This window comes from Aspergillus aculeatinus (genome assembly GCF_003184765.1).
Source record: "Aspergillus aculeatinus CBS 121060 unplaced genomic scaffold BO66scaffold_95, whole genome shotgun sequence".
Classification (NCBI taxonomy): domain Eukaryota; kingdom Fungi; phylum Ascomycota; class Eurotiomycetes; order Eurotiales; family Aspergillaceae; genus Aspergillus; species Aspergillus aculeatinus.
The window spans coordinates 49,908-67,934 of record NW_020291564.1 but is presented as its reverse complement, the minus strand read 5'-3'; the positions used below and the strand labels follow the sequence as shown (position 1 = coordinate 67,934).

General features: G+C 51.9%; 6 protein-coding genes across 6 annotated transcripts; 2 read left to right on the top strand and 4 right to left on the bottom strand.

Moving 5' to 3' along the window:
- Window positions 1–374: 374 nt before the first annotated feature.
- On the bottom strand, window positions 375–3,070 carry BO66DRAFT_396616 (uncharacterized protein). The gene has a single exon (XM_025648515.1). The coding sequence runs from the start codon at window positions 2,729–2,731 to the stop codon at window positions 608–610; it is 2,124 nt and encodes a 707-aa protein (XP_025497745.1). The 5' UTR covers window positions 2,732–3,070; the 3' UTR covers window positions 375–607.
- Window positions 3,071–7,699: 4,629 nt separating this feature from the next.
- On the bottom strand, window positions 7,700–8,151 carry BO66DRAFT_444523 (putative vacuolar transporter chaperon Vtc1; the record flags this gene model as incomplete). The annotated part of the gene is made up of 2 exons (XM_025651595.1): window positions 7,700–8,034; window positions 8,118–8,151. The coding sequence occupies 2 exons, from the start codon at window positions 8,149–8,151 to the stop codon at window positions 7,700–7,702; spliced, it is 369 nt and encodes a 122-aa protein (XP_025497744.1).
- Window positions 8,152–8,853: 702 nt separating this feature from the next.
- On the top strand, window positions 8,854–10,284 carry BO66DRAFT_362164 (dynein light chain Tctex-type family protein). Its single transcript, XM_025645059.1, has 4 exons — window positions 8,854–9,257; window positions 9,364–9,402; window positions 9,573–9,647; window positions 9,746–10,284. Exons 1-4 carry the CDS (start codon window positions 9,228–9,230, stop codon window positions 10,028–10,030), a joined length of 429 nt encoding a protein of 142 aa, XP_025497743.1. The 5' UTR covers window positions 8,854–9,227; the 3' UTR covers window positions 10,031–10,284.
- Window positions 10,285–10,347: 63 nt separating this feature from the next.
- BO66DRAFT_424550 (WD40 repeat domain-containing protein) lies at window positions 10,348–12,101 on the bottom strand. Its single transcript, XM_025650177.1, has 4 exons — window positions 12,001–12,101; window positions 11,891–11,912; window positions 11,339–11,834; window positions 10,348–11,272 (listed from the first exon to the last, which is right to left on the bottom strand). The coding sequence occupies exons 1-4, from the start codon at window positions 12,020–12,022 to the stop codon at window positions 10,643–10,645; spliced, it is 1,170 nt and encodes a 389-aa protein (XP_025497742.1). The 5' UTR covers window positions 12,023–12,101; the 3' UTR covers window positions 10,348–10,642.
- Window positions 12,102–12,757: 656 nt separating this feature from the next.
- BO66DRAFT_337525 (uncharacterized protein) lies at window positions 12,758–14,641 on the top strand (the record flags this gene model as incomplete). Its single annotated transcript, XM_025644331.1, has 2 exons — window positions 12,758–14,192; window positions 14,238–14,641. 2 exons carry the CDS (start codon window positions 12,758–12,760, stop codon window positions 14,639–14,641), a joined length of 1,839 nt encoding a protein of 612 aa, XP_025497741.1.
- Window positions 14,642–15,404: 763 nt separating this feature from the next.
- On the bottom strand, window positions 15,405–16,972 carry BO66DRAFT_257998 (SUR7/PalI family protein). Its single transcript, XM_025643021.1, has 2 exons — window positions 16,254–16,972; window positions 15,405–16,190 (listed from the first exon to the last, which is right to left on the bottom strand). Exons 1-2 carry the CDS (start codon window positions 16,657–16,659, stop codon window positions 15,613–15,615), a joined length of 984 nt encoding a protein of 327 aa, XP_025497740.1. The 5' UTR covers window positions 16,660–16,972; the 3' UTR covers window positions 15,405–15,612.
- Window positions 16,973–18,027: the final 1,055 nt, after the last annotated feature.

Sequence of the window (18,027 nt, the reverse complement as noted above, 5' to 3'; positions counted from 1 at the left end):
GGATTTCTTCTCGGTGGTGGTGGTGGTGGTGGTGGTGGTGGTGGCTTTGCGCCGCGTGGTGGATTCCACGGTGGATGGGTATCTCGCTAGAAGGGATTGCAAGGTTTCCTTCGTGATGTGGTCGGGGTCATAGGTTTTATGGGTGGCCATTGTGATGGTGGTTGTAATTCGGATTAAGTTGGCACAATAAAAGTCTACAATCCTACTCATGTTGTTTAAAGCTTCACAGTGGTGGTACGGCTAGCACCGATACAGACGTGGAGAATATGCTTAGGTAACGATCTTCCCTTCGCTGCGTCTCACATACATACATCATGGATCTAATACTTCACTTCCAATCCAAGTAACCAAATGAGCTACAGAGGAGAATTTCCGTTGAGTATTGCATATTGATGGCTTCGTTGTCTAATCATAAGCTGTAAGAGTCCGTCTCCCATCAACATCTCACTGCACTTCTGCACAAAATTGTCCAAAATCCATCCCGTAATTTCTTCATTCACACAATTTATCCACTGAACCGAAGTCTGATACATGAAAGGTTAAGAGGAGAAATATAACAGCAGAATTACAAAAGGCAGAGGGTCTAGCCCCGAAATGAAGCGAAGTTCTATCGTGTATCATCCGGACTCTCCTTTGGATCACCCTTGGCAGGTTTCGAGTCGGGGTTAACAAAGCTCACCCGCTTCTCTTCCTTGCCGCGTGATGGAACCACTGATGGCGCCATAAGTCGGTCTTTCTTTTTGATACTGCCACGCCGCAGCGACTTCGATAATGGTGGTGCCCGGGGTGTCCCCGTGCTTGCCATCCCTATATCTGACTTCGCCGGAGTCGCAGCAGCCGACCGCGCGCTATTCTCGTCGCCATCTTCGACATCAATATGGCCCAGGTCTTCGTCATGATCGCCTGCTTCAGACGAAGTAGGCCCCGGATCCGAATCCGATACATCCCCGTAATCATCGTCATCACTCACGAGACTCGGGGCTTGATTTGACTCGGCTGTGTTCGGACTGAGATTCGAGGCTTGTTCTGTCCCTTCCAGTTCTCGCAGAGCTCCACTCTGCGAGCCCTGGGGAAGACAAGACATGGAAGGATACGGCGACTGGTAATCAGTAGGCCGGGTGGGTGTTGAGGTTTGCAGGGGTGGAGGCCTGTGATCCAGGGAATCCAGTCCCTTTCGGCTACCGGGGCGCCGGCTTGTCGCCTGCGAGGCTGTCGTGCGCATCGGTTGCCTGCCCGCACGGGCTCCCAGCGGTGTCTGATCCTGACTCATCTCAGCCGAAGGTTGCACGGACCCGGCGTCTGACTCGCCATCGTCATCATCGGAATAGTCATTCAAGTCTACCACAGTCTTGGCATCTCCGACCAGTTGATCTAGGTCAACCGCAACGCCCCGAAGCTTCATCAGATTCGACAAATGAGGAGTCGCGGGGGAAGACATGAATGGACCGTTGCCTTCCGTAGCGGGCGTTGTATTTTGGTCAGCGCTAGATGCTCGAGGCGTCTCCACTCCGGAGGTAGTCTGTCGAACAGGGCTCAATCGTTTCCGAGGAGTCACAGTGGCGTCGGATACAGGTGTAGGCGTCTTGGGAAGCGGCTCAATGACATGCGCCGACCGAATCAACGGATGAATGAAACCAGCTGTGGCCGGGCTGGAAGTTTCGATTTTGCCACCTATTACTGCGCCAGCCTCGTCCACTTCCACAGGTTCGCCCGACTCAACTGCCGCCGCTTCATGGCTTGCATAGTTTCGGCTGTGCGCGATACGGCAATGATTGATGAATCCCTGCGTGCTAGAGAAATTGTCCCGGCGACAATCCAGACACACCAGCTTGACGAGTAGATTATCCGATTTTCGTCGGATGAGCATTGGCCCAGTCTTGTCCTTTGGTTGCGGATAGCCGTTGGGTAGAGACTGCAGTCTCCCACCTGTGCCTCGTTGCGGTCGCGTCTTACTCGCAACGTACCCCAGATCCCCACAGCTTCCACGAGTCGAGCGTCCTTCAGTCCATGGACTAGCATGGCCGCCAGTCAGAGGCGTAGCAGGTTCAGGCTCACCGCCATCAAAACGAGGATCTGGGATTAGCCATCTTGCAAAATGGCGAGTGTACGGGCCGTCAGTGACACCCCAGGGTGCTGGAGACAATGGCGCAGGCCCATTTTCAGGAGCCCACACTGCCATGCCCGTTCCGCTGCTGACCGCTGGCGAATAGCCCGCCACATTCGAACCCGGGTAAGGGATCTCTGCGCATCGGCGCAGTTGCTCCAACGCGACCTGACACTTTGCGATTTCCTGGTCGATCAACCGAAGCTCGTTGTGCTTTAACAACACCTCCAAGCTCAGTTGGGCTTCAAGCGTTTCACGCAGCGTGTCCACATCCACCATCTGTGAGCCGGTGTTCTTGGTCACCGCAGGAGGTTCAGATGCGCCCTGACTTGGGAGAGGGGGCGGCGACGACTGCGACGTCTCGGGCGGCGAATTTATCGGAAGACTGTTGGGCGCTTCGAATGACACAGTATCCGTGTTGGTGGCGGCTGACGAGATATCCTGCTTGACGGCGATAGAGCCGCACGGTGCGTTCTCTGCGCGCAGCTTGGTCGCGACCGGAGCATCCTGATCAGGCGTCATATCCGTGGAATCTGAGCGCTTGCGCTTCAACTGAGGCAGAGGGATGGCGCTGACGCTAGGCGCAGGGCATGGCGGAGTCGCAAGCATTTTCAGCTCCTCCGCCATCACCTTGTTTCCCCCAATTGCAGAGGACCAGGGTAGCAGCCGAAACATGCCATGCGAGTTGTGGTCGCAAGTCCTTGTGGTTTGCGACTTGCGTTGCGACAAATGCGCCAGGGTTTGTTAGACGAGAGAAGAGTGCGCACGAACGAATCAAGGATTGATTATATGCTCCGCTGAAAGACCATACACCAGTGTATGCGAACTGCGACCGATCTAAATGTGGAGAGGAGAGAAGAAAGTGAAGTAGAGCGAAGCGCTCAACGAGGGAATGCGTGTCGCTGCCGATCGGTCGGACAGGTCGTTTGCGACCGGATGAAACCCAGCAAGGGGGGGGGGGGGGGGAAGGAAACACGGGGCAAGAGTCAGAGGGAGGGAAAAGGTTACCCCAACGAAAAAGAGACAGATGCCGGAAGCTCCGAAGGGTAGGTAGTAAACATGCAGCACGCAGTGATGGAAGGGAGGAAATTGTTCAAATTGATTTGTTGATAGCGTGATCGACCCAGACAAGGAGGATATTCCAATAGCAGTTGCAGTAGGTTAGAGTAGTTGGGTGGGTGGGTGGGGAGGTAGTTAGATAGTAGTAGTAGTAGTAGTAGTAGTAGTAGTAGTAGTGGCAGTAGTAAGGTAGGTATAGTAGTTGCAGAAGTGGTCGGTGTGATAAGGGTAAGTAGGTAGAATAGAAGAAGAGTGTCAGGTAAGGTAGGGCGCAAGAGATGGTAGGTTAGTTAGTGGTGATAGGGAATGGGTGGGAATAAAGCCGAAGAACGATAACGGGGAATGATAATGACACGGATAATAATGATCATATAATAATAAGAATACGGAGTTGGGAAGCGTATCCGTACTTTGTTGTTTCCTCCTCTTCTTTTTTTTCCCAGTTGAGGTCACATGTAAGACGGGAAGGCAACAGGCAGGCTGCGACAGAAAAGGGAACCTGGAAGCAGGCGCGCGGCGATTGACGCTCGGGAGGCAAATTCCACGGACACTCGGGCAGTGGGCAGTGGGCAGTGGCGTAATCTATTAATAATGGGGAGTGGAGGGATACAAGCAGCAAGGTTGATGCGTCCAGTGGGTTGGGTCACTTCTTTTTGGCTTGTTGCCTGGATAGTAGAAGAAAAGTTGAGGGCGCAGCCTTGGGAAGAGAAAGAGAGAGGAAGAAGATGTTGACGGGGAGGGATAAGGGAGTAGGAGAGGATGAAAGTGAGAGAAGATAGGAAAAGAGCTGGACAAGGAGAGGATCGTTTGGATTCAAAAAAAAATCCAGTCCAGAATAGCTCCTTCAACAGCACGATTCAGGATTCACCTCCACCTTGAAAGGATGCAGAGCAATAAGAATAATGGCCCGTAAACAGGAACCTAAAACGGGAGGGAGGAATCAGAGTCCAATGAATGTGGACCAGGCGAAGATTGTCTTCCGACCAGGGACCAAACCGGTTTAAGCAACGTGAAAGGTTATTTGGCAATGATGAAGAAAGCTGGTTGAGGATGGATAGTAATGGTGTGGAGAGAGAGAGAGCAGTCGAGGGAATAACAAAGAAGCTGGGAGAAGAGGGCGGAAATCGAGGGATTCACAGAGGTGTTCAAGGGAGGCGATGATATAAACAACAAAAAAAAATAACCAGCAAGAACAGGAACACAAACGACTAGAAGAGTAAGAAAAAGAGGAGAGAAGGAGGAGGGGGAAGGGGAGAAGAGAGCGAATGTGTTGTTGTTTCGTTAGTGATTTAAGTTAGTGTTAGGTTAGTTACTATTGATTGATGCTTCACTTATTTTAGAGTGAGTACTGGCACTGGTAGAGAAAGAAGGGAAGAAGAGGGGAGAGAAAAGACTAAAGAAGAGAGGGAAATGGGGTTCCTCTTTCATCATCATCACTACTAGGTAGTTACTTACTCGGTCCACTACTTTTACTGGGAGTCTGAGAGTCTGAGAGAGGAGGGAGGGGGTTTTACCGCCTTAATTCACTCTGGGGTGGGGAGTCCACTTTTCTACTCTGCGCACTCCGTCCACTACTGAATTTACTGATACATCCTCTGATACTGACTCTGTTGGTACTCCGTACCCCGTACCATTGCTCAACTCGCCCCATCAACCTATGAGATCGTTAGCAGCCTACAGCCCAGCTGCAAGTCCCCACGATTTCGACTTATTGTTCCATGCGATAAGCTGCTTGTGTTGATGATTGTGGTGAGTCTGCCATACAGGTCGAATCATCCATCATCATCCATGACTGCCTGAACTTTCAAACCAGACGAGTGGAGCCTGAATCGAAGAATCCTGGGCCTGGACTGGTCCATGGATGGCCGGGGTACCGCCTGCGCTAAATTGTCCACTATTCCTGAAACAGTTGAAGTGATGCTGCTCTCTCTGTTCCATGCTGTTGCTGCTGTTGCTGTTGCTTTTGCTTTGCTTTGCTGCTGCTGCGGCTTGCTGCTAGCCTGCTACCTACCGCAAGACCTACCACAAAGTACGAGTACAACCACTGTATCGTATAGTAACCTCAGATACCCGGTTCTTGGAGCATACCGGTACGTCTGTCTCTATCTCTCTCTGTCTCTCATACTTCTCTTTTCACACCCCAGACTCGCTTACCGCGATGTCAACAGTGCAGCGCATGCACCCCTCATCAACAGGCCCATCAGTGAGCCATATTTGCTTGTTCCATGGATTCGGATCTCATCTATTCTGAATTAGCTTTGTCACACATGGTCATTGTCTTTCCTCTCGCCGTCAAGTCTCCTGCCCATCTGCGCCCGCCCCCCTCCTTCCCCCTCGTATGATAGATCGACCTGATCGTCGCGTTTGCCCGCCGTGCGGTGTCGTTACATCATCCACTCTCGTCGTCACCCGCGCCGTCCTTTGCTCCGTGCTCCACTTTAGCCCAATATAGTTCGCAATTGAGTTCACTATGATCGCGTCGGCATAACCTAGTGCTTGGCTGCCCATGTGTTGGGGCCGCTATCACTGGAGGGTTGCTGCACTTCCGAATCCTCCGCGACTGGTGGACATTCTAGTGTGCTCTGTGATGTGTTCTAGAATAACGTTCAATGGTCAGAATCCGTGGTGTTACAACTTTTGTTGTAGCGTCCCTTTTTCTGAGACCCAGATCGTCGGCCATACATACTGCACCTCAAAATTAACTTATCTCTCTCCCTGTCCCTGCCCAGTAACTCGAGTGCCATTTGAGGGGGCACTTATATTGTCCAGAAAGTCTCCTGAGCTGCAATCGTCGTGTGGCAATGGAGAGGAGAGCTACTCAAGGAGGAGAAGCGACAAACTCTCTAGGCTAGCAATCGTCACAGGAAGCTAATAAATGTAGGAGCATGCCATGACTCGCGCAGTGTGTGACATATGCGATAGACGGGCAGTGGAGCTCTCCTTCATCTTTTCACAACCAAGTCGCTGTAAGAACAGCTCCCCTATCACCGTTCAGGGACACTCAAACAAGCCTGACACCAAAATACTAGCCATGCACGTGTGACTGCCATGCTCTGTGCAATGATCAGTTGCGCGACGACATAAGTATAGCTACTCTTGACTTAGCTGCTTCCATACACGTAGTTCTCTCTCTCTTAAGTTCTCTCTCTTCCCCGCACCCCGGCCAATGCCTACGGCCAGCATTAGCTAGACAATCCCGCAAACCACAATCCACTATCACTAGGGCATCTTGCATTTTTACTCTAGGGATTCGTCTTGCAGCCTGTGCATCAGAAAGAACATCTCAATCATCCCTTTCAATGATACTATCACATCATTGCCCAATCCCGGCAATCTCGCACTGATTCCTGATTCTTCCATGAGGGTATCCACGACTCTAGGCGAAGATGGACCCATAAAGGGGAGATACTAAGTGATAATCGACTGTCTAATCTGGTTCACTGGAGAAGCCAAGAATCAGTTTCCATTGCACATTCTATTCTATGTGCCACACGGATGGATGATCCTCTCATCCTATACTTCAGCGGCTAGAACGCATCTCTTATTCATGCATATCATTGTTGACATTACCTCCACCCTTCTAGCCAAGATAGAGATAGTGCTATCATGGATCTGTCCAAGTCATCCTGGGAAGGGCTCGTGTGCCAATTAACGTAAAGCAAGGCCAATCACCGTCCAGACAGCTCTAAGCTCCCACCGCACTGGCCAGGCGACGTACATCACAACACGAACCTTGTATGCATCAGACGGCCTTGGAGGCACGGTCTTACTCGATGATACACCATGGTATTGGCCCATATCCATACGAGGACCTCCAACCGCCCTGACACGAATGCGCGGGTTGCTGTGGAAAGCTATAGTAGGTTATTACAATGCAGTAGATTGATTGAAATAGGGGTTGGTGGCCATTGATGACTGTGGTGAAAGCCTAAACACTGAGTAAGAGTATGACTATGACTGTAGAAGCCGCGAGAGCGAGCTTGAAACTGTGTAATATTTGGTATAAGGCACGATCAAAAGTGAAGCGGAACTAATCACAAATTGAAAACATAAGAACAACCAACTCCAGCTTTTATCCCACATTCCCGCCCGATCGCGCCTGAGTGATGCAAGTTGCAGGGTCTCGTCAATCGGATCCATGTTCGAGCCCAACATGTACGGCATATGACAAAAGCGTAGGTAGAAATGCTGCCCGAAACAAGCTTTAAGATCAATGATAATCCAGGCCGCGCCAACAGTCACCTAACCACGACTCAATTTCATCCCGGAGTCATAAAGAGACAAAACATAAAGCAGCATGTATCAATTGGGAAAGCAACACTGTCAACGCCATAGACAGAATCAGTGACCAGCACCGACATCGAACAAAACGAAAATAGATCTACCTTCTACTTAAGTCATTCACATAGTTTGTTTTTGTTTTGAGTCATCCAAGGACCCATCCAGGTTCGCACTCTGGAACAGTGCCGTCTCATCGCGTCAATGCTCCCCAGGTCATAACAAATCCAAGTAACCTCTCGTCACACACCCCTCTTCTTATTCCGTCATGCGCAGAATGAAGTTCACAACCACAGCGGCCAGAAGCGCCAGCGCCAGCACGGTCGGTCCGAACCGATCGTCGATGCCACTCTGGCCGCGTTTACGTATACTCTGCGCCCGCCAGTGGAAGGTCACCAGGGCATAGATCATGGCTGCCATGGCGATGACGGTGAACAGGCCTGCGGAGATGCGGCCGATGCGGTCACCGAAGTTCAAGAGACCGACGGCTAAACCACCAAGGATGACGGTGAAGTTGAGCCAGGAGAGGAAGGTACGCTCGTTGGCGAAAAACACCTTAGGCTCGACACGGGTGGGCAGGGCAATGCGCTTGCCTTTGGAGGTTTCGTTAGCCACTGGACAGTGAAGCTAAATAGCATTGGTGGCTGCTGGAATCAAAAGAAAATGTTTCACTGACCAGGAGCGGTTTGAAGGAGGGGCTGACTCGACATCGTGTGGAATGGCAGGGATTTGGGTGTGGTAGGACTTGGGTAGGTGTTGTTGGTAGTCTGAGCCCGCAAGGGAGGATGGCTATGGGAGCTATGCTGAGGTTGAGCAAAGGGTGAAAGATGAGAAAAAGAAGAGGAGAGGAAAGAGGGGGAAAAAAAAAAGAAGCAGAGCCGAGCTTCAATTGAGGTTTCTAGTTTGGCGCACGAGGAGGCCAAACGAAGGGGCTAGGCCAAGATAGCACTGGCTAGTTCTTTACTAGATGGATTGGAGCGAGGAAGAAGAAGACGACGGCATTGATGTAATATGAGACCGGTATTAAGAGGACGGGCGGTGATTCGAACCTGGGACGAGGTCCCCGCGCCTTTGATGGCCGACACCTTCCCCGTTGCGGCCGTAGCGGTGGCGCACCCTTCTGTTCTGCCCATGCCCACCGCCAGATAGCGCGCACGTGCTCCAACTGTTTGCTGTGATTGATAGCCTCAGGTCTCCATTGGCCACTTCCATTGCTTCGGATCATCAATGCCCCGGTAACTGTGGCGGTGGTATCGGGACTATTCCATAATGGGTAAGCAGCTCTTTCCCTTGTCTCTTTACGGCCTAGCGGACTGTCAGACACAGCCAACCAGCAGTCCGCAAAGCCACACTTATGATGCCGCCTCAACTAAGTTGCATGTTTCCAAACATCCAAACGACCCTCCTGATAACAACAGCGTGGAAGGATCTCTCTCATTCTCTTGCTTCACTCTTTCATTTTCGAGATCTCTTCGTGTGCTCCTGCATGCAATAGTTGGAAGTTCGCATTTGGTTAGTCGGAGCCAGCCCTATTTCCCCTCCTGTTTGTCAGAGAGGCAGAGAGTCTGACGTTCTCCCCCCCCGTCTTTCGGAGCCACATTCCTGGCTTCCCTGTCCCTCACTTACCCACCCCACAATCACCTCTCCAGCGTCCCGTGGTCGTGCCCACCGTCTCGACCCAGACAAGACACCGCGGAGCTTCTAGCTTTCCCCTCTTCTGAACTACGCTAATCAAGACATCGAAATTTACCTTCAGTAAACGGTTCAATCAACTTGCTTAATCACAATGGCCGTCGAACCCGTTCCCACGTCTTCTGTACGTCTCCAACTTCCCCTTATGCATTCAATATCTTAGGGGGCGGGCTGTCATCATCTGCTCACGAGACCGGCAAACGAATCCACTGCTAACAATTCACTTCTAGCCCGTGGCCACTTCCGAACTGACCAAGATAGCCACCGAGGTATGCATCCCGGATAGCATCAGCTGGAATTAGTGAAACCGGCTCCGCGAAAATACCACTACGATTGACCTTCATCACACTGTCGCCGAATTCTGAATTGTCCCCTTTCCCTACGTCTTGCATCCGAGCGCACAGAAGCGACGACACACTAACCAGCAGACCCTCCACAGGCCTGCGATTTCGCCCTCAAGGATGTAACAGAATATGATCACTCCCGGGTCGCAGACTGGAACTCGCACATTATTGTATGTCCGCCTTTCTTCTCGGTCCCTAAATTCACCGCGCGAAACGCGCAACCAGCCAAAACCCAAGACTAACCATGTTGCTACCTGGCCCGCCCCAGAACACTATCCTCAAAGCCCTGATCAGCGCCACGGCTCCCTCCACCGCCTCGTCTTCTCCCCCTTACCGCTTCGTCGTGAACAGCACCATTGTCCAACAGGGCCTGATCGACAAGTCCGCCGCTGCGGACGGTACCACCGCCAATGCCGGAAAGCGCGGAATGCACTCCGCCTCCGGCGCCTTCTGGGACGTCAACCGGGACGGGATGTGGACATTCAAATACCCTGGTGCCGAGGAGAGGGGCCTGGACGTTGTTGTTAGTGTGACGTGGTTTGCACTGGGTTGAATCGCCAGTCTTGCAATATAGGAGTGGATGAGGAGGACTTGCACGAGTTGATATATTGTGACATTTTAAAGGTCATATTGGTTATCTACCAGCGAGAGCTATCGCGCGTTGATTGGTTATATCAATTGTAGCGGGGTTGGCACTGTGTTCTGGTTTACCTTCTTCTTGGAACTGCGAGGTTAATTCTCTTTTTTTTTTTTTGGAGCCGTGTGTCTTGTTGTGCTGAGAGAATGGAGAGTGATACCATGGTCTTGTTGTAATAATTGAATTTTGAGGATATATTCTTACAGATGTAGCAGATTTCCCTCCCAAGTATCGAATAAACTCGCGTGTGGTATTTGAATCGAAAGGTCTTGCTCTCAACATCCCAAAATTAGAGATAAGCGCACATAGCTCCTGGAAACTCCCAAATGATAGAAGGCAAAACAGACGCCCGTCCACAATACAGTCAAATCAAGCCCAAGCCGAGCCAAATCAGTTAAATCGATACCTAGCGCCATGCTAACCCACAAAGCCTCTGGAAAGATGCGAACGACAGCACGAAGCGGACGGATAGCGAAGATCGGTCGTTGTAACGCGGTTTCTCCCATTCTTCGAATTCGAAAAGCAGATCTACCGGGGTTCGGAGTAATCATTCAATGCCACGCATACCGCCCCGCGATGATGACCACTATATTGTCGAATGATTTGTCCCGATGCCAGCTCCCACAGACGCGCATAGTGGTCACTAGATACGGTGACAAGGTACGCAGAGTCGGCGGAGAAGGCGCAGTCCCAGACCCAACGTTGGTGGTTCGCAAGCGTAGTTTCGAGGAAGAGAGTGCCCGTGGCGGGGTCCATAGGAGGACCGTCTGGCTGGACGGGGAAAGTTTGCTGGGGCTCGTTGTTGACAATTGGCGGTGTACCGTCAAAGAGACTGAGAGGGTTGATTTCGATCTCGGATTTATTGCTGTTGGGGGACAATGGGTCTTGGCTGTCGGGTGTCGATGTCGGAGATGATGATGATTCGGGTGCCGCAAGCGCCTGGGCTTTGGCTTTGGCGGCGGCCATCTTCGCGGGAGGGTAATCGAGGTCAAGATTCCATACTTTGGCGGTGTGATCTGCTGAGCATGTTGCTAGGTGTTTGACGTCCGGGGAGAGGAGGACGCGGGTAAGGTAGTCTTTGTGTGCTTGGAAAGTGCAAATGGGGACAATGCGGGTGAGCTCGGCATCTTGAATCATGCGCCAGATGTAGACGTTGCCCTGGATTTATAATTATGAGCCTGCTGCCAATCTGAAACCGTATGTGTACGGGGGCTGAATGGGTACCTTCTTGTTTCCTGCGCAAAGGAGGGACCCGTCGCTAGCGACGCTCACACTATGTACGGCGACGTCGTCTTCGGGGATCAGCTGGTGGGTGCAGACACTCTCTCCCAGATCCCAGACACGAACGATACCGGCGCGATCTCCACTGATGAGTTCGCCTTGGTTGGGATGGATGACCACGTCGTTCACCGGGGCTTTGTGGGCGTAGTTGCGCTGCAGACTGCCGGTGCGCGTGTCCCACACTTTGACTGTGCCATCCTCGGAACTGGTGACCATCCACTTTCCCTCGCAATGAAACGCGACACCCGTGATGTTATTCGTGTGGCCATCGAAGGTCATGACCGGATTGGGATTGGTAGACTTGATGTCATACAGTTTGACATTGTTGTGTCCAGCAGCGGCCAGGAACCGCTTGTCTGGCGTGATGCAGAGACGGTTCACTTGTGAATCTGGATGCTGAATTGTGCGCGAACAGATTCCGGACAGTGCCTCCCAGAACCTGAAAGTGGTTAGCGACAGCGCTTACTTCAGATGCAGTGACCGTCATGTCCATACCGAATAGTGTGGTCGTAACCCGCTGATTGTCGCAAATTTGTGGATTATTGATTAGTTGATTATATGGAAGAAAGCGTGTCTATTGAAAGATTGCAAGTCTGATCGCTTACCGGTGCAAAGAATGACGCTCATTTTCAAGACGCGCAAAGGGAGGAACAAAACTGAACGGTGGTGGAAAGAGTATGGAGGGACAAGGACTCGGGAGCTGGTGAACATGGAAGGTCAGTCAGCCATCCGAAGCCGCTCGGCTTCCTGCCGGATCTATGTTAAGGCTGCATCAAGGTCAGGACGGGCACGTGGGCGGTCAACTGAGCGGTGGTAAAGGCGGTAAGACAGGCAAGGGATCAAAAAAAGCGGCGTTGAACTTCTCCATCTCATCTATCCAAACGTCGACAGCTGCAACCCACGCAGTTTGTTTACTTCAAAAGTGACTTAGGCGCCTGTCTGATATTTGGCAGGCTACGTGCCTAGTGTCAGTCTCTGGCTCAGCCTGATCAACAAGATCTGAACACTTCTCGTCGAGACTCCGAGTTTTCGCCCGGACTACTATGCGTCTTACGATCCCGTCAATGTTCGTATAGTGACTCGGCGCCTAAAGGAGGTACGGATTGCAGTCTTTATCTTTGTGACCAGACGCTTGAAAGGGACAAGTTTCTCATTTTCATTCTCAATAGCCACTGCGCGATCGATGGCGGGCATTTTTGGACTTTGAGTCCCGAGATCACCAGCACTTCCACGCTACCCTACCACCACAACAGCATCTCACGGCTGTCTTCTAGGCGCGCAGAACCTGGTCATCAGAGTTCTCGCTGCCTAGCTTTCCCCCCTATCAACGTTATTGAGAGCTCTCTTGAGCTGAGTGGAAGCATGGCTGAAGGTATTTCTACCTCGCTCCAGACCTGCCCTGCGGATTCTCAGAGGCTTTCTGCCCTCGAGGTTCTTCCGTCTCCCCCATGTATTTCTCATCTGCATGTGAATGATCCGGGGCTTACACCTTCCCCTGGGTCCCAGCTGCAGCGCTTCCCCGATGCCGCCCGAAATGGAGAACACGGCCAGTCCGTTGAAGAAGCAAAATCCACCTCAGTCGACCAGCACATTGCGCCCACACCCACGGACCGACCCAAGAATACCACAACGGACTTGAGAGACGAAGGGACTGAACACGCAACAAGCGAGCAAAGTACATCGCGCCTGTCTGAAGACTCATCGGCAACGACTGCGCCCCAGCTGGACCTTCATGACTCGCCTACTGCGCCATCCATGGAGACAGCGGAGGACTTGTACGATCCTTTGTTCGACTCTGAGCTGATGTTTCATGAGCTTGACGCCGCGTTTGATTCACGCAAGCGAGCTGGCGCGGAAGCATTTGAGGAACCAGACCTCTGGCAGCAGGCCTCGAAAAGGCAGGCTATTGAATCAATCCGGGATGAAATTACCATAACGCCAGACAAAACACCGTCACTGTCTTCTCTCGACTCGGCCTTGCAGCCTGATCGAACCGGAACTGGTCCTCACACGCCATCGGATCCTGACCAGCAGTCAACGCCTGCGGCCTTGTTCGAAGCTTTTGGTTCATTGTTTGAGGATTCACCCTTTGCTGTTCCCATGGACCTTTCCTATGATGGACTGCCTGACTTTGACTTTCGTGAGCTAAGCCAGGAGCTGGCCAGAGTCAAGGCACCTCCTAATGTTAACATCGCCCCTGAGGATACGCTATCAATCAGCGAGATCACGAAAGAGCGGTTCTCTATCGACGACCAAGATCTGATTGACTGCACAAGCCGGGAGATTCTACAGCGGGTGCACGAAGAGCCACCTTACGTATCACCATATCCAACTTACGCCGGGCCTCTGGGCTACCTGCCGTCTGCTCCCAACATTCATGTCCAATATATCGAGGTCGCAGAGGATAAGGCCAACTTTCGCTTGACCTCATTGAGAAACCGGGTGCAGCAGCTTTCAGTGGAGCGACACAAGCTGAGGACTAAACTGGATCATATAACGGAAATGAGCACGATCGACAGGCGAACGGGAAAGACGCACTACGAATTGCTCCGCGAACAGAATGCTATGCTGCGACGGGTTTGCACTCAGCATCAGAACAGGGTGGAACGATACAAAAAAGAGGCGGATGAATGGAAGAGCAAGCTTCATGACCTTGGCACTGTCTATAACAATCTGCTATATGAGATCCAGGTACAGAAGCAGACGCCGGCGGTCGCGGGGATTCCTAATGGGTACAAACCTCCCCAAAAGATCCAGCCTGCACCGAATCAGCAAGCCATTGCCCCAATACCCGGCGGTGTTACTGTGATTCCAGCTCGTTCTGCAAATCTCGACCCCGCAGCATCTCTCCATCGCCCCATCGCTCCCAGCCCGCCCAAACGCGAACCGGTGACGATCGACCTGACTGCTGACGATCCACCGGACACGGCCAGCCCAACCCCAGCGGAGAAGCAGCGTCAAGCAGAGATGCTCCAATCCCTTCGCAGCAAAAAGTACGCTTGGCTGACGGACGCTGACGCGGTCGACCGCCACAGTACTAGTCTCCGCTCACGGCAAGGCTTTTGCGGCAATGGCGGTGGGCCCCAGGCCCTGGAAACAATGGGGGAGGAAGCCGCCGAACGGATCCGCAACCTATCCGCCTCCGGGCTTGCGTCAGCCGGTCGCATCGAACCCTCCGATCACCACGATGCTGATGATGATGATTTGGCTCGTATGATGGAGGAAGAGCTCGCACAGGGTTGTTGATGCAGACCCATCTATCTGACGTAATTCCTTCTTCGACTTTTGTTCTCCATTTGCGAAAAATTTGATACCCATACCTGAAGAGATCAGATATCGTCACTTCTTCCTGCAAGATATCCATGTCATTTTAGTTTTCATCCTCTCGGGAGTTTTATGTTCCCCGCTTACCATAGCACTTCCTTGACTTTCACAACCACCTGCACCCAAATACCCTGTATGCCCGTTGCATAGCTGCATTGTTGGTGTTATGTTCAGTTGTCCGAGTAGTAGTTGTCATCGCTTCCATAGTATCTAATGAGTATCCAGATACACAAGCTTACTAGCGATCTATTGCGGGGAAAGTGCCGCGCATGCATAGCCCGAGCTTCCAACTTTTGTTGTTCTATCCCAATTTCCTTTCCCTTTCCGCCTACATCGCCAAAAGATAAACTCATCATCAGCGAGCGACACAGCTTCGAGTACCAAGATTTTCTGCACATGATCAATCTAAAAGGAGAAACTCAAAGGGAAATGATAATTTCATGCAAGCAAAAAATCCTTAGCAAATATCCTTCATAAGTCGTCAAGATCGTCAATTGAAAGTTTTCCCCCCTCCCTCTGGCATTTCAAATGTAGTGGAAAAGAAGTAATTAGGGGGGGGGGCAAAGTTCGGTCTAGAATCACACAAGTCCCTTTCTTCGTCCCAAATTTTCCCAATTGCCTAGATCTATGGTATGTGTTGAATCGGATCAGTTTGAGGGTTGATAAGAGGTATGTATGGGGATTGGGGTGATGGGGCTTGGAAATCCCGTTGCTAGGGGTATATGTGGTGGTGGGAATAGGTGGGAGCATGTATAGGTGATGCAAGATGTCGGATTGTGCAGGTGGTTTGGTTTTGTGATGAACAAGGTATTGGTGCACTCGCTTTGTTTACCCTCAACCCCAGAGAGTCCCCACTGAGAGGACGGAATAAACTCTAAAAAAAAAAAAAAAGATCAGATCCTCAACCCCTCTCGCTTCTCCACGTTCGACGCTTCGGACGAAGAAGCCGACGCCGGGGCCGCATCCGGGTGGTGTTTCTCCCGATCCGCCCGCTTCAACTGCTTCCTCGCCTTGCGGCCGCCACAGCACGAGGCGCAGCAGGACCCCAGCTGCAGGATGAAGGCGAGGAGATTGAACCCGGAGGCGATCCACATGAACGCCAGCATGCGGGTGCCGAGGGAGGCGCCGATGTTGAGGTCGTAGTCGGACGAGGTGAAGACGTTGCGGAAGATGATGAACATGACCGTCGCGACCACCGAGGCGACGATGGTGAAGAGCGCCGTCACGAAGGTGAGAATGAGGAAGGGGAAGGCGCGCAGGAAGACGAAGGTGCGGCGGCGGTGCTGCGGGTGGGCTTGGTTGATGGTCGGGTCGGCGGAGATGGTCTGCGGGGGCCGCGACGAGACGGCCAGCGGCGAGAGGAAGATCAGGATGAAGGTGAGGACGGTCGCCGTCAGGAAGAGGCCGAACATCCAGTGCGAGGCAATCCGCGCGATCTTGAGGGCGGAGGTGATATCGGAGGGAAGGGCAACTGGTTGTTGTTATTCCGAGTTAGATTGAGCTGCTGGTAATATATTTAGGGGAGGAAACGTACTGGTTGCGCCGGAGAGAAGCTCATTGAGGATGATCTCGACGGGGTTGAACCAGTAGAGAGTCTTAGGCTTCGAGCAGTTCGTAATCCCCTCGTCGAGGTAGCCTTCGCAGAAATTCCAGAGGCCGACTTGGTAGAAGTCGTGCAACCCGATGGTCCGGGCGATGGTGTTGATCAGGACGGCATTGGGGACGGAGAGTGGGATGATATTGGCCAGGTCGATCTTGAGGAAATATGTCTCGCGGATGACGGGTTTGTCGGCGACATTGCCAATTACCACCAGAAGCAAAAAGATCCAGGCAATCAGGTAGCACAGCGAGCGGAGGATGCGATGCCAGAGTACCTTGGACCGTGTCCTACCGGCTTGCGGTCGTTGGGTGGACTTGCTGAATGAAGGAAGCTTTGCCATGGAAATCGGCGCAACTGTCGAGTTCGGATCAGGGCGGATGAGTTGGAGGGAAGCCCCGAGGAGTTCAGGGGGAGGTCAGATAGCAAGCTGCGCAAATCAAAGAGGAGGCTGATGGTCTGAACGAGTGGTTGCGTGGATGCAGAATCGGAAAATGCAGGGCTGGAGAAGAACTGCTGCAGAGGCACAGGAAAGTGCGTGGGTGTATATACTATACACCCAAGGTCCCAGAAACCCAACCGACCACAGTGGATGATGACGTTACACCTCCAGGAACCACGTGCTAGGAGAAATGACCCTCTGCTAAACCTAAAGACCCTGACAGTTTGGGTGGAAAGTGAGAAATCCAATGATAAGGTCTATAGGGGGAAAGGGGTGGAAAAGAGGGAGAAGATGAAGAGAGTGGCAGAGACTGATGAGGTGGACTGAGGTGGACTGAGGTGGACTGAGGTGGACTGAGGTGGAAAGGGGATACAACAGGAGAAAGATCGGACAAAAGTAAAATTATCAGGTCGAAAAATGAGAGACACAATGGAGACTGTAATGGGGGTGTAACAGCTCCGCCTGGCGGTTTAGTCGCACGTAATGACGGCTGCGGCGCCCAAGAAGGAAAGGATAAGATCTAGACCCTCAAGGACGGTTCAGCAAAAGTGGCTGGTGAGATTTGGATAAGAGGAGGTGAGGTTCAGAGGTGGTAAATTTGTGATGAGCATGGGCGCGCCATTCGAAGGCGGGGGGAGGGGGACTTGATGGCCCAATTGAAACTAGATGATGATCGTAGATGATGATATTTTTTTTCTCAGTTGAATAGAATCCATTGACTGCAATGAACAATCTCGATAGGGCCTGGAAGACTGGCGATGGCCTGCCTATCAGGGATGAATAAGCGATGAATTGATCTGCCTGGAACAGTTTCGGGAGCTCGATTGGGTGGATTAGACGCCTGCGACGTCACTTGCGGCAGTAGCGTGGCCCCACTTGGCTGCCGCCAAGAAAGCCATGCGGGGCGCTCACCAGAGCCGATCCCCCGATCGTCTTGCATGAATCTTGTCTATTCAGTGCTGACGAAGTACGGAGTAATTATGGTACTTGAGTGATTGCTCCAGAGCAAAAGTATTTGTCTCAGAGAACAGAACAACAGAGATGGTAAATCATTGACAACTTTGGTCTCGATAAATAGAGATAGCGAACCAATGCCCAGCAAGCCCAATCAAGATGTTGTGTTCCATCCTGTAATCTAAATGGAACCCGTGCGATACAACTAGTTGATTATCAGTTTAATTTTAGCTCTGCATCGCACATCGCTGTTGGCATCGCCTTCTTTTTTCCGAATACGATACAATGTGTCCTCACTTGAACAGTGCATGCCAT